General features: G+C 55.1%; 7 protein-coding genes across 7 annotated transcripts; 2 read left to right on the forward strand and 5 right to left on the reverse strand.

Annotated features, from left to right (window-relative positions):
* Positions 1–875: 875 nt before the first annotated feature.
* Positions 876–2,397, reverse strand: SETTUDRAFT_147592 (uncharacterized protein; the record flags this gene model as incomplete). Its single annotated transcript, XM_008024886.1, has 4 exons — positions 2,343–2,397; positions 2,275–2,288; positions 1,718–2,213; positions 876–1,651 (listed from the first exon to the last, which is right to left on the reverse strand). The coding sequence occupies exons 1-4, from the start codon at positions 2,377–2,379 to the stop codon at positions 876–878; spliced, it is 1,323 nt and encodes a 440-aa protein (XP_008023077.1). The 5' UTR covers positions 2,380–2,397.
* A 373-nt stretch (positions 2,398–2,770) lies between these two features.
* On the reverse strand, positions 2,771–7,036 carry SETTUDRAFT_175982 (uncharacterized protein). Its single transcript, XM_008024887.1, has 5 exons — positions 6,550–7,036; positions 5,395–6,478; positions 5,192–5,343; positions 4,661–4,811; positions 2,771–4,609 (listed from the first exon to the last, which is right to left on the reverse strand). The coding sequence occupies exons 1-5, from the start codon at positions 6,631–6,633 to the stop codon at positions 2,847–2,849; spliced, it is 3,234 nt and encodes a 1,077-aa protein (XP_008023078.1). The 5' UTR covers positions 6,634–7,036; the 3' UTR covers positions 2,771–2,846.
* Positions 7,037–7,088: 52 nt separating this feature from the next.
* On the forward strand, positions 7,089–7,559 carry SETTUDRAFT_127854 (uncharacterized protein; the record flags this gene model as incomplete). The annotated part of the gene is made up of 2 exons (XM_008024888.1): positions 7,089–7,399; positions 7,454–7,559. Coding segments are annotated over exons 1-2 (207 nt in total), but the record flags the coding sequence as incomplete, so codon positions are not given.
* A 521-nt stretch (positions 7,560–8,080) lies between these two features.
* On the reverse strand, positions 8,081–8,859 carry SETTUDRAFT_167802 (uncharacterized protein). The gene is made up of 3 exons (XM_008024889.1): positions 8,834–8,859; positions 8,519–8,771; positions 8,081–8,462 (listed from the first exon to the last, which is right to left on the reverse strand). Exons 1-3 carry the CDS (start codon positions 8,837–8,839, stop codon positions 8,434–8,436), a joined length of 288 nt encoding a protein of 95 aa, XP_008023080.1. The 5' UTR covers positions 8,840–8,859; the 3' UTR covers positions 8,081–8,433.
* A 183-nt stretch (positions 8,860–9,042) lies between these two features.
* Positions 9,043–10,434, forward strand: SETTUDRAFT_175986 (uncharacterized protein; the record flags this gene model as incomplete). The annotated part of the gene is made up of 1 exon (XM_008024890.1): positions 9,043–10,434. Exon 1 carries the CDS (start codon positions 9,049–9,051, stop codon positions 10,432–10,434), a length of 1,386 nt encoding a protein of 461 aa, XP_008023081.1. The 5' UTR covers positions 9,043–9,048.
* A 656-nt stretch (positions 10,435–11,090) lies between these two features.
* SETTUDRAFT_127863 (uncharacterized protein) lies at positions 11,091–12,566 on the reverse strand (the record flags this gene model as incomplete). Its single annotated transcript, XM_008024891.1, has 2 exons — positions 11,091–11,402; positions 11,468–12,566. 2 exons carry the CDS (start codon positions 12,564–12,566, stop codon positions 11,206–11,208), a joined length of 1,296 nt encoding a protein of 431 aa, XP_008023082.1. The 3' UTR covers positions 11,091–11,205.
* Positions 12,567–12,868: 302 nt separating this feature from the next.
* On the reverse strand, positions 12,869–13,978 carry SETTUDRAFT_127864 (uncharacterized protein; the record flags this gene model as incomplete). Its single annotated transcript, XM_008024892.1, has 1 exon — positions 12,869–13,978. One exon carries the CDS (start codon positions 13,976–13,978, stop codon positions 13,169–13,171), a length of 810 nt encoding a protein of 269 aa, XP_008023083.1. The 3' UTR covers positions 12,869–13,168.
* Between the last annotated feature and the right edge of the window lie 88 nt (positions 13,979–14,066).

Below are 14,066 nucleotides of genomic sequence, written 5' to 3' on the forward strand. Positions count from 1 at the left end.
CTCGGGTTGTCCTTGACTCGCCCAACACACACTCTCTCTCTCCCTCTCGGATTACCCTTTTTCGTTCGTCACGTAGGAATGCATTATACCCCATCTCTTTACAAGTCCCAGGATATAGCCCCCCCCCTCCTCCTCCGCGGGCGCCCCCTCCTCCAAACACTTTTTGCCTTGTTCCGAGACGTTGGCCTCAGTTCCTTAATGCAACCGTCTTTGCCAACTCTTTCCCCCAGTCTATAGTCCATGTGTGGTATTTCTCATTGCGCCACAAATACTGGTTTTCTCTTTCCTTTCTGTTCAATTGTCATACGACTTGGCTCACTGTCATCCCTGATCGATCGACTGCTTTTTGTCACTTGATCGGAACAGAGTCCCGTTCATCAGTCCCATCTCCGGGTCATGATGATGGTGATGAAAAAAAAGGGATGCAATGCACAAGGCCTGTGTTGGATCCATTAGTGAAAGTGCCACTTTTGAGAAGATGAAAACAACCAAGGGGTTTCACCGCGCTATGGTCTGGCTGTCACATCGTTAGCACCCCGGGGAGCCACGGGTAGCGGCACCTTATCACTAGCACAGAGGTTAATGGTCTCACTAAGCATCCTCGGGTTATGGCGAGAAACCCATTTGCATCGCAAGCCTCACCAAGACTGTCAGCTTGCGTAGCATATCGGAGACAGCATACGATACACGGTTGGTCCATAACAACATGTTTCTATTTTCTCTCTTCTCCCCCAAGCTCAGTCGGTTTTGTTCCGATCGTCTGGTGTTTCGTTGGCACGAGTGACATTTGCCTCAGTCGGCGACGCGTTTTGCGATGTCTGATCCAACTGTTGTGTTAAGGGTTAGCTCTGGCTCACTGCATCAAGGACGCCCATTCACGACCCGGGTGGGGCGTGTCGATATATACGCACCCAAGTTACGGCAGCTGTTGCCGCGAAAAATGCAAATACCACCACAATCATGGCGATGTAGCCCTTTTTCCAGTAGGGCGCATCTGTGGCTGGGTAGAGGGCCAGGCCCCAGAAGGTGTATAGTATAGATTGCACCATGCTCATAATATAGAGTATGACTGATCTTGAGGCATCGTCGCCACTGCGCTGACAAATAATACTGGCCCACCCGTACAAGACGGGATTCACAATGTATGAAGTGCCGGCCAGGTAGAATCCGAAAAAGACTCCAGCAGTCGGCAGATTGGGATTCAGCAGGAGTATGACCACGATCAGCTGCAGAGACCCGGCTACGATGACCATGGGCACACGGCGGTTCGTTACATCGATGACGTAGCCAGCTCCGATATTTGAAACAATCGAGACGGCCTGGATGCCGAGGGGATACGTGGTCGTCGCATATGTTGGGAATTGCTCGATGTGAGACTTCATCCACAGGAGAAAGAGGCCTTGGACTACAATCGCTTCGAGCGCACATGCTATCATCGAGTACAGCGTGAGTATGTAGACATCTGGTTTGGTGAGAATCCGCTTGGCCAGTGACTTGAGGCTGATGTCGTGACTCCAATCTTTCTTGGGCGGGAGGCGGTCCAGTGCGAGCTGGATTTCTTCTTTGCTGAGATAGGGCGCGTTGGGCGACTCGGGAAGGTTCGGAAAGAACATCAAACCGAAGATGCCAAAGGGGATTCCCATGGCCCCGTCTTTTCACATGTCAGTACCGAGGAAGCAGAAGCAGGGGTTGGGGGCAATAGACGGGATATGCATACTAATGATGAATACCCACTGCCACCCTGCAAGAGACGTCTGTCCGTGCAGGCTCTCATTCATCGCAGTCATCATGACACCGGCGAACATGCTACCAATCTGGCCAACAGCCGTGAAAATAGCAGTTCTCTTTGCAATCTCCAGCGGCTTATACCAAGACCCGAGAATGTAAATGGTGCCGCTATACAAGCTCGCCTCGAAAAACCCCTGCAAAAAGCGCACGACGCAGAGCTGAGCATATGTTTTGCACGCCGCAGAGCACATGGTCAGGCCGGACCATACCAGTAGCGTGAAGGGCAGCCAGAAGCGAGGCGCCACCTTTTGGATAATCAGAGCGTGCGGTATCTGGCCCGTACAACCCCCCGCCGTGAACATGGACAGCAGGATGCTGTACTCATTGCCTTTGAGTCCCAGCGACTCCTTCAACCCAGACACGTACGCGTTGGAAAAGGCCGAGCGATCCAAGTAGTTGAAGAAATACGCTGCACAACAGTACACCTAGCGGGGTTGAAATCAGCTGCCACTAACATCAGTATTACCGTGAACTGGAATGACCTACGAGAATAAAGCAGTCTGTTCCGGTATGTTAGCGTGAATAAACTGACATTGCCATATACGAGCACGTACCGAGCTTGCGAACCAATCGCCTCTCGAGGTCCGGCATAGTAGTATCCAGACGCGAGTAACCAGCCCGACTATGGTGAGAGCGAAACATGGCGTCCCAACCCCTCCCCCGCAAGATCTTCCTTTTTCTTGTTGCAACGAAAGTGGAGAGGGTTTCCCCCTTTGCGGCGACGACAGATGGGGACCTTGCTGGGCGGAAGCGCGCCAATCACACTGCGTCTTTTGATAAGCGACGGCAATTGGGGCATGGTCACGGGTTGATGCGCGGCGATACTTATCCGATATGCATGGTATGGGTTTGAAATGAGCCATTTTGAGAATATTATGGGACAAGAACCTTTTTGAACGAGTTAAGTATTGTTGGTTTTTGGGGTTTTGCATATTCATGTATCTATACAATTAGCCCAACCCTTCATCTCCCCACTCTTGGGTTTTAGGTACTTGAAGATTCTAGACTACCAAATATAAAAAAAAGCGTGATATGTCGTATCAAGATGCATCCATCTACTACAAGGAAATCTTCCCACTTCTCAACGCCTCCAAGTCATCCCTCGTAAACCGGACGTATCCATCTTGGCCCGGCTTGCTCCACATGACGACGTCGTCGGCGCCTCCCACCACCTTGGTGCCATACCTGTCAATGTCAATCCCTTCGTCGCGCAGCGGTGCTTTGTTCTGCTTTTGGTTATCCGTGTTGCTGGATGTTTTGACGAGGCGCAGGAATACGGGCACCCCGTATTTGGGGAGCTTGTTGCGGGAATGCTCTAGCAAGGCTTTCCAGTCGAATGTCTCCAGGTTGGTGATGCCATCGGATAAGCGGAGAGCAGCGCAGCCAGCGCGGCCATCGTGCTTGGGGACCAGAGCCCCGTATACAATGGCCTCGCCTACACCAGGGAACTTTCCGAGCACTTCGGCTACCTCGGCCGTGGACACGTTTTCGCTCTTCCATCGGAATGTGTCGCCCAGCCGGTCCAGGAAGTACCACCGTCCGTGGTCGTCTCTCCGCAGCGCATCGCCAGATCGGAAGTACAAATCGCCTTTCTTGAACACGTCTCGTACGAATTTCTTGGCTGTGGCCTCGGGATTGTTATGATAGCCAGCAAACGCGTCTTCGCTGGGCACAGCAACGATGATTTCGCCGCCTTCCTGGTACGAATTACGCTTCACGAATCCAGTTTTTGGGTCGCGGATCAGGTCCCCTGTCTCCGGATCAACGGCTACGGGCACGTACACGTTGTGTATAGCGCGCCTGAGGATAGCTCCGTGCTGGGCAACGGTAGTTGCTGTGAAGGGACCCTTGCTGTGAATGACCATGCCCAGCACGCCTTCGGTAGAGTTGAAGAATTCCATGACTTCGGCAATGTTGAAGCGTTCCTTGAACCGGTCCCATACATCTGGCCGCATGCCATTGCCGTACATGCCGCGCAATCGGTGGTCTCTCTCGCGTGGGTGTGGCGGCGCCATGAGCAGATAGCGGGCTGCTTCACCAACATAGACGAATGTTGTGGCTTGCGAGTCGTGGATGTCGTCCCAGAAGGTCTTGACTGAGAACTTGCGTCCTACCGCTACACTCATGCCGGTCGTCACCGCGCTCAAGAGAGCTATGCCTCCTGTTCCGTGAAACAAGGGCATGCAAGAGTACCAGCGATCGCCGTCTGGCCCTGCTTTCTGGCCAAAGGGAGGAGTTTCGGAGCTTCCGCGTTCATGGAATCGGCCCACCATGAACTTGCCGGCTTTGGGGAATCCAGTTGTTCCAGAGGTATAAAGCAGACACATGGGATCCCTAGCACTCACGTTTTCTCTCAGTTCGTCCCCGGGAACGACGGTACTGCCCTGGTAGACACTCGCCAACATGTTCTCGTCCACGACGAATGGCTTGACGCCCATCTCTTCGATTCTTTCTCTTACGCCGTTGAATCTCTCCAAGCACTCCGCGTCCCCGTCAACAAGAACGAGGTTCGCTTGGGCAACTTTCAGGCAATGGACCAGTCCCTCGTCTTTCAAGTTGTAGTTGACATGGGCCGGGGCACAGCCAATACACAAAAGGCCGAGCCAGATGACGATGAAATCAGCACTGTTCATGAGATAGGTGGCGACCAAATCGCCAGGTTTCACGCCCTGGGCGAGGAAGAAGTTGGCCCATTGGACAGCGCGGTCGTGTACTTGCTGCCATGTGTAGGTTTTGGTGCGGGACCAGATGCACAAGTTGTTGCTGTACTTTGGAACCTGGGGAGCAAATGCGTACCACAGGCATTGGCGTTTGGTTTTGACTGTTTACATTGTTGGCGTAGTTGGGTGTGGGCAACATTGGACATACATACCGAGCTGTTCAAAGTTCTTTGCCGCATTGCTCTTCGCCCTCAATACGGACAGATCTTGTGTAATGTGATACTTTGCATTGAGGTATGCGGCAAGGCCAGAGATAGCTGCCAGTGATGCGGCAGCAGTTGCGGTCGGGTCCATCTTGTCAACCTGGGCCGGTTCTCCTGCGGCGATGGTTGTTGTTTTCAAAAGGTATGCGCAACCGAGGTGTGGGAGTAACGGTGAGGGCGGTAAAGAAAGGGTATGGTAGAAGGCCGACCCATGACCTCCCCCCCTGGTTGCGCCAACTAAAACAATGCCGAGGTTCGAGTCAAGAGAGGAGTTGGGGTAAGCGGGGGGGTTTGTGGATCTACAGCAAGCGAGTCATGGACACTCCAAGATCTGAGTGCTGTACATCGAGGTTTCTGCGCGCAATCTGGGCTTGCGAAAGTCAATTGAATTAGAGATGGTAGTGTATTACGCGATGTCTATAAATACATCAGAGTGAAGGCGCATGTCTATTTGGCCGCTTGCTGAGTCTTGTTGGAAACCTTCTCCGTGCCCGGTGGGACTTTGAGCCCTGCAAATACCAATCCGCCTACGGCTACCATACCAGCGGCTCCAGTGGCGTATGCCGTTTCTCGGCCCGCCCACCAGTAGAGGGAGCAGAAGATTAGGGGTCCCAGAGAGCGCCCAATTTGGCCTGACAGAGTAAGTAATGGTAAGAAAAACAAAGGCGACTCTGGGGACTTACCGAAACTTCGATGATTGCCTAGCTTGTTTCCGCGTTCGCTAGCACCAGCCTCGAAAGATGACAAGCTGTTAAGGCCGGTAACAACGGTTGCACTCGTGACAGCCAGTAGAGCAGCGGCTCCATAGAGGGCGCCCTGCGTTTGTACCCTGCCCAGCATGACAAAGGCTATGGTGCAGCTGACTACACCCATCTGAACCACCTTGAGTGGGTGCATGCGACGCACCACGGAGCCCTGAAGTAGCGAAGCGACCAAGCCCATGAAGCCGAGCAAGCGGCCCGAGTCCTTTGCTTCGTAAGCAAACAGATCGTATGTCATGAAGGGAAGCGAAAACTCCATGCCGCTGAAGAAGAGGATGAAGGTGAAGTGCGTGGCGTTGAGGAGGAAATGCGAGTTTGTGCGCGCACGCGGCTTGGGTGCAGGGCTGTCTTTTGCCTTTCCGTTGGGTGTGGCATTCTGCGTCTTGACCACCGCAGGGAGCGTCTCTGGAAGGCTGGTATACAGATAGATTGTCTCGGTGACGATGAGGAAGAGGGAGAAGCCCGCGGCCATGGCGAAGGGGTTCTTGTCCATGATGCGCAGGGTCGAGAGATATGCGCCGAGAGTGGGGCCAAATGTAAAGGCAATGCTGAAGCAGACGCCGACGAGCGCCATTGTCGAGCCGCGCTGGCTTTCGTCGCTGATGTCGGTAGCAATGGCCATGGCCAGCTGGACGTTGCCCTCGCTCAAGCCGCCCACGACGCGGCTGGCGAGAAAGGTGCGGAAGTCGGTGGCGGCAACCCAGAGGGCAACGCTGAGGATGTTGCCGGCCATGGACCACAACAGCGCGGTGCGCCGGCCATGCTGGTCCGAGAGGGTGCCGATCAAGGGCGAGGCGATGGCCTGGCAGAGGGAGAAGAGCGATCCGAGAGCGCCGCCGAGCAGGACAATGTCGTAGCGCGAGTTGATGGGCTTGGCAAACGAGTTCTTGTAGGCATTGAGGCCGGCGAGGATCTTGGAGAGGACCGTGTTGGGGTCGCCCGTCTCGTGGTTGCGGTAAAACTCGATGAGCTTGGGGAACAGGGGCAGGATGAAGGTGAAGGATATCTGGAGCGTCTGCTGTTAGCTGTCGGGTGCGCGCGCGCAGTCGGCCGGGGGCGGAACACGGAATGACGTACCAGATCCAGCAGCAGCGAGACGAACAGGACCCTCAGGACCTTTTTGCGCAGAGGAGGCGGCACGGCTACGACTTCGGAGCCCATGGTGAAGGACAAGACAACGGCAACGGCCTCTGCGAGCGTCTGGCAGCAGCAAAAAAAAAGTCAGGGTTGCCAAGAGAGAAGTGGACAGCAAGCAATAAGTATTTGCAGTCAGTAAGTGTCGGCGGCGGAAGTCGGTGGCTGACGAACAGATCCACCGCGACAGGAGAACGGGACGCAGACTGTCTCGGACGGCCCGGAATGGAAGACGGTCGTCATCTGCTAGTCGCTGGTCTGCCAGAAATAGCCAGACGGCCATTATCTACACCCATATCGGCAGGGCGCGTAGCTGTCAGGTCAGTGCGAATCGCGACTTTGAAACAGTTGGGAGAGCCTGTGACGCCACTAGGACGCCCATGACCCCATCACCACGACGGCGACGCCAGGCCGAGAGTCATTGCACGCGCACCCGGGCGAAAAAAGGACAGATGGTACCAACATGTGCTATACGCAGCCCTGCCATAGCCTCTGCTTAGACGAGCCCGAGCCGAGGCTGAAGACAGGCCCGCCGATCACCCGCCGCCGGGTCGGCCCCATGGCGCGCCGTATTGGTGTCCATGTATATCTACTATCGTTGTGTATCCATGTATGCACGGCGGCCTAGCCTGCGACGGGCCATCTTCCCGACACTCCAGACAGCCCTTCGCCCAGCTGCAGCAGATTCGACATGAGCGAGCACGAGGGCGACCGCCAAAAGGCCATGGCGGCCGTCGGCGCCTTGTTCGCAAAGTACAAACTCCTGGCGGCCAAGCGAACCAAAGGCCATGTAGTAAGCACCACGCCGCGAAACTATGCTGTGCTTGGGTACGCTGACAGCGCCCAGGACTTTGACAGCCAGGTCATGGACAGCCTCGAGCTGGTCGACGCGACGCCCGACGGCACCGTGGCCTTTGATATGGTCATGGCCCCCAGCTTCTCCAATCTCAACAGTATGTCGTGGTCCCTGTCGCCGTGGAATCAAATACACGTCTACGCGCTATACATAGTCCCAGCCTGGTTCGAATCCTTCTCCCCTCACAACCATATTTATGGTCCACCCACATGAGAGAGTTACTCATTAAACTACCTATTCGACTGAGAGAGTTACTCGTTAAAACTTGAGAGGAAGACTCATTTAAAGTGAAGGATCTGAGAGAGTTACTCACTAAAAAACTACTAGGCTACGAGCCTCACCTTCATTTAGATAACCCCCTACATTGTACATACTCAATTTGTACCTAGATTAAATTCTAGCCTACGTAGTTACTTGCAGGCCTTAAGCCTGCACGTCTTATATAGCCCTTTGGGCTGAGAAAGGACGTTAAACTACAATAATAATAATAATAATAATAGTCCCAGCCTGACCCCTGCCAGATGTCATGCACGGCGGAGCGGCCGGCGTCATATTCGACATGGCCACCACGTCGGCGCTCTGTCCGATCGCGCGGCCTGGCTTCTGGGAGTTCATGGGCGGCGTCACACGCTCACTCAACATCTCATACCTCAGGGCCGTGCCCATTGGCGTCAAGGTCAGGCTCAGCAGCAGGGTGGTGAGTGTGGGCAAGCAGATGGCAATGATCCGGGGCGAAATGACCAGCGTCGACGGGAAGACGGTGTACTGCACTGTCGAGCATCACAAGGTGAACGCCCCCGTGCTGCCCGAGCATCGCCAGGCACGCACGGCGTGGGACGACGAGTTTGAACGCGAGTGGAGAGCAAAGGCACAGGACGAGGTCAAGAGCAAGATGTAGCGCGCCTGAATTCAACGCCGACTCGTGCATTTTGTACAGCCCAGTGGCATGATGGTGCCCGCTACCCATGCGCCTACTTCCGCTTGTTGAACTTTTTGGATTCTGCAGCGCGTCAGCGTCAGCGTCGCCGGCCACAGACTGCGGGTGCGGGTGCTTACCAGCAGCAGTCCTCTTCTTCTTGGGCGCGCCCTTGCCCCGCGACTTTGCGACATTGAGGTGCTCGAGCCAGTCCTCCTCGGCCTCGTCGATGATCTGGTGCTCGGGATACAGGCTGCGCAGCTGGCTGATGGTTCCTATGCGCGGCGGGTAGTACGAGGCGACGGCGGGGCCCTTGAGGCGCTGGTGAAGGATGCGCGAGCCCAGGCGCAGCCGCTCGGGGTTGTATGTCGTGCTGAAGACGCTGCATTGGACCTGCGCGGGTTAGAAGAATCGAGACACGTGACCTGCCGCAGTCCAAACGAGACGGAGCCTACCCTCATCAGGTCCAGCACGCGCTGTCGTGGCACCGCCATGGTGGATGCAATGCGTGGGGGAGAAGCGTGATGTCGCTGGCGCTGCGGCGAGAGTGAAATGTCATCGGAGGTGCCCTTGGCGCCCGCCACTAGCGCCCGCCGCCAACGGTTGCACATGCACCACTTCGTCTCCCCGTCTCCCGCAAACACACCACTCGCCACCCACGCCCACCAGCATGGCCTCCAACAAACGCAGCGGCGGCTTCAGCCACTACGGCCGCGACCAGCACACCAAGAAGCACCAGCACGCCCCTCACCGCAATGCGCTGCCCCATCTCCCCCATGCGCCCCAGCCAGAGCTCTCGTCCAAGGACATGCAGACGGGCCTGGTCGCCCTGCTCGACAGGTTTGTCGCCGAGGAAACCATTGCCGGCGCAGACAAGCAGACGCTCTACCATGCGCATGAGCTCCGTCGCCGGCTGTGTGCTCGAGACAATGGCGAGTCGGCGCAAGCAAAACGCCAACTCGACGAGAAGCGCCCCGACCGCGCAGTCCAGGTGGCTATCCCCGACTACGTTGATCGCAAAGTGCGCGCGGCCAAAGACCTGCCTCCCCTCCCCCCTATCGCCGAGCCCCATCTCCACGACGCCGTCTTCACCCATCGCTCCGCCATCTTCGACCCCAGTATCCCAGGCTCGACGCTGGGCGAGGACCTCAGCCTAGACTACGAACGCCTCGAGTTGCTGGGCGACGCTTACATCGAGCTCATCGCCTCCCGCGCCCTCTACAATCGCTTCCCCCACGTCGACGTGCCCGAGCTGTGCACGTGGCGCGAACGCCTCGTCGAAAACTCAACCCTGGGCAAGTTCTCCGAAGCCTATGGGTTTCCCGATCGCCTGAAGCACCGCACTATATGGGACAAGAACTCCAAGCCATACCGCAAAGTAGTTGCCGACATTGTCGAGGCCTACGTCGCCGCAATCGTACTCTCCGACCCGGAAAACGGCTTCGCGACCGCCGAGGCATGGCTCACGGAGCTTTGGGCCCCGCAGCTACTCGGCTTCAAGGAAAAGATTATCGAGAACCCCCAAGCGCGCAATGAACTCAACAGGCTCATTCTAGGCAAGGACATCAAGCTCGTTACCAAGGAAGAGAGGCCTATGACGTACGACTCGAACGGCATCCAGTGCTTTCACATAGGTATATACCTCACAGGATGGGGCTACAAGGACGAGTGGCTCGGCAGCGGCGACGGGCAAAACAAAGTACAAGCCGGCGTGGCAGCCGCAGCCGACGCTCTGAAACGAGACAGTCCCATCCTGCAAGACGCGATACGGCAAAAGAACGAGCTCCGGGCTGCGCGTCTGAAAGAGCAAGAAGAAAAAGCCAAGGCCGACGCCCAGGCGCAGACGCACAACGACGACGACCAACAAGCTACTGATATCCCAGCAGCATCCAGCCATGCCGAGTCAGTAGCCACCACCATCAAACAAACGACCCCACCCCAAGCCACCCCAGGCACAAAACGCAAAAACCAAGACCCACCCGTTTCACCCGACAAGAAGAAACGCAAAAAGGAAAAAACAAAACACAAAGTCAAAAGCCCAAAACATCAACAGTAATGGATAGACACAGAGAGAGACCGGGGGATGATGAAGAAGAAGAAGGAAAAAAAGGCGGACTTCAAAACATACATTATCCATGACACGTTTAAAACAAGGCTTGGCTTCGTACACCGGAAACTTTTTTTTGTTTCTCTTTTTTTCTCCATGCCTACCTACCTAGTAATGATAATATTTGACTCCATGTTAATAGCTAAAATGCTAAATGCGCCAGCCACGTAGGTAGGTAGGTAGGTAGCTAGGTAGGTATGTAGCTATGTAGGAAGCTAGGAATCAAGTCGCTCATGCACTCACTCACTGCCTGACTGACTGAAGTCGAGTCTTCTTCTTTTTTTTCCCAGAAGAGAGAGAAAGAAAGAAAAGAAGATGGTAATAAAAAATAAAATAAAATAAAATTGTATATGGTTTCTATACATGTATATGTGAGTATAGCAATTAGAAAGATATACATATACTGTACTGTAGGGGGCCAAAAGACGCTGCTGTGTAACATCACAATCACACACACACAAAGCACCAAAGTGTGCTCGAATCGTATAAATCATGTAAATATGGCACAACATGATCAAATAAGACTAATGTCACACACTCTGTTTTTGATTTGAATTTTTGATTTATTTAAATCTAATACACACACACACACAGTACCCATGATATATATGAACCCCAATCCATAATTGCTTTCTTAAAGAAGAAGAAGAAAAAGAAAAAAAAAACGCCCAATTCAATTCCAGTCTCGATCCTGCTCGCCGCCAGAAACCGCGCGTTCAGCTACTTTCTCAAAGCGCGGCCCGCGATGTCCTTGCGGAACTGCATGCCGTCAAAGTGGATGCAGTTGACGCCCTCGTAGGCCTTTGCGACTGCTTCTTCGAGCGTGGGTGCTGTGGCTGTCGATGCAATGACACGGCCTCCCGATGTCTTGAGCGTGTTGTCTGAGAAGGAAGTGCCTGCGTGGAAGAGCACGACGTCTATTGTATGTGTGTGTCAGCGCAAGCCTTTTAGATCTGGGCTTAGTGCGATGCGAGGAACTTACCTTCAGGTGTGGGATCCAGTGTCATGACTGTGCCCTTTGCATAGCTGCCTGGGTAGCCGCCGGCTGCGACTACGACGGTAGCAGCCGAACGGTCAGATACCTTTACATCGACATCTTGCAGGCGCCCGTCTGCGCATGCCACCATGACTTGGGCGAGGTCGCCCTCCATGAGTGCGAGCAGGCTCTGCGTCTCTGGGTCGCCGAAGCGGACGTTGTATTCTAGGACCTTGGGACCATCCTTGGTCATCATCAAGCCCGTGAAGAGCACGCCCTTGAACTCAAAACCCTCGTTGCGCATGCCGTCGATTGTGGGCTGGAGAATCTCCTTGTCGATGCGGTCGAGAACGTCGCGGGGCGCAATACGTGTGGGCGCATACGTGCCCATGCCTCCTGTGTTGGGGCCCTGGTCGTTGTCGAAGATGCGCTTGTGGTCTTGTGCGGGCGGGAGCGACTTGATTGTGTGGCCGTCGCTGAATGTGAGGATGGACAGCTCATCGCCCTCGAGGAATTCCTCAATCACGACTTCGTCGCCTGCAGCGCCAAACTCGCGATCTAGCATAATGTCTTTGAGCGCCGCCTGTGCTTCTTCCTTGCTCTGCGGTATAATAACACCCTTTCCAGCTGCCAAGCCCGAGGCCTTGATCACCACCGAGTGCGAAATGGTGTCGAGGTATGCCTTTGCATCCTCGTACTTGCTAAAGTTTTCGTAGGCTGCAGTGGGGATATTTTGGCGCTTCATGAAATCCTTGCTGAACGTCTTGCTGCCCTCCATAGTGGCCGCCTTCTTCGAAGGGCCAAACGCCTTGATGCTCTCTAGTCCATTGTCTTTGAAGTAGTCGACAATGCCCGCAACTAGCGGCGCTTCAGGCCCTGGTATCAACAGATTGATTTCCTTCTCTTTTGCAAACTGGACAAGGCCTGCAAAGTCCGTGTCCTTGACATGCGTGACATTAGTCACCTTTGGCGAAAGCGTGGCAGTCCCGCCGTTACCAGGGCACACGTAAATGTGCTCGGTCGCAGGCGATTGCAAGAGTTTCCAGGCAAGCGCATGTTCGCGGCCGCCATTGCCGACGAGGAGGACTCGAACGTTTTCTGTCATGGTGTATAATTGGGCGGCAATGTTGCAATCTTGTGTGTTTGCGATGATGCACTGTTGCGAGGGGAAATTTTTGGGAGGACGGGTGCCCCGCCGTGGGGTAAAATGCAGGGATGTGTGGGAGGGGTGAGGTCACTGCCAGCCCTACCAGACATGTCAACGAGTGGCAGCACAGGACTAGAACACAAACTCGCTGCATGTCACCGCCGCCGGGGAGAGTCTTGAGAATTCAATGATGAAACAATATCATCAGCTTGAACGGAGTATCGTCCCGACAATTGATGATAACGAAGCGCAATAAGCAGCGTCTGGAGCTTTGCGCCTATAGTACCACGGTCCGACCTCAATATCCGTCCCGATGATCGCTAGCTACATTCATTCCCCATTGGACAATACTCGTAATCCTTGTGCAGGAGTTGAGCAGATGGGACATTGTGCAAAAAAAGCTGCACGTGTTTGTTTTTCGCTGGTAAAACATGCCAGCACACGATGGAAGACAGCGACTAGTCCCATGTAAAGGCAGTTGAATGTTGGAGTGCAGCTGCCGGCGCATTTTGGAATCTGCACACAGATTTTGGCAACAAGCTGGAGTGAGCAGCAGCACATCAGTCTAGGCCATTGTGGTTTTGCTTGGCCTTCAGGAACAGCTGGCCAAGCACATCCGTGTGAGCTGGGGCAGCGACAGAGGGCGACATATGACGCTGTTGGTGTTGCTGCATGCTCGGCAACGAGTGGCTATCGTGGTGGTGCAGGCTAAAGTCGGCATCCTGTTCTCGCTGCTGGCCAAAGAGCTCGCGCAGCGACAGTTGGCGGCCCATGGGCACCGATGAGTCTGCTTCTCCAGGCGGGGCCGCCTGGGACGGAGGCAGGAGAGCATCCCGGCTGATTCGTGCCCGGTCGGCGACAGCCATCATCTTGGCAGCAGTCTCGATGCGGCAGTTGGCAGTCGACGAAGGTGGCGGGTCGGCGAAGATCCAAATGCCGTATACCTGGTCGCCCTGAATGATGACATAGGGATCCGAAATCTCCATGTCTTCGCTGCTAGTGAGCTCCTGGTAGAAGTTGTCGAGGCCTCTGCGGTTGAGGATAATGGCGCAGTACCGCTCGGCGCCCTCGTGAGACGGCGTCAGCTGGCAGATGAAGAGGGTGCCCTCGATGCCCATCTTCTCCCACTGCTGCGTCTCGAGGTTGAAGGTGTACAATGCGGCATACGGCGTGACATGCTCAATGGCGACGAGATCGGGACACTGGCGGCGAAGAACAGAGAAGTTGAGCTCCTCGTTGGACCGCGGCGGAGGGAGGGGCACGTCAACAGCAGGCGGCGCATCCGTCTCGTAGTCGGAGGGCTGGGGCGGTGGTTGCTGTTGCTGAGCTTGCTGGGGCTGGCCGGCGCGGGCCTTGCGGTGTGGCGCCATCGAGTGCTAGGGATGGGGGTGCGGGTGGTTGTAGTATTATGTGTGTATGCAGAGAGAGGGAGAGAGAAAGAGAGGCGTGTTCAATCAG

The sequence above is a fragment of the Exserohilum turcica genome (assembly GCF_000359705.1).
Source record: "Exserohilum turcica Et28A unplaced genomic scaffold SETTUscaffold_13, whole genome shotgun sequence".
Taxonomy (NCBI): domain Eukaryota; kingdom Fungi; phylum Ascomycota; class Dothideomycetes; order Pleosporales; family Pleosporaceae; genus Exserohilum; species Exserohilum turcicum.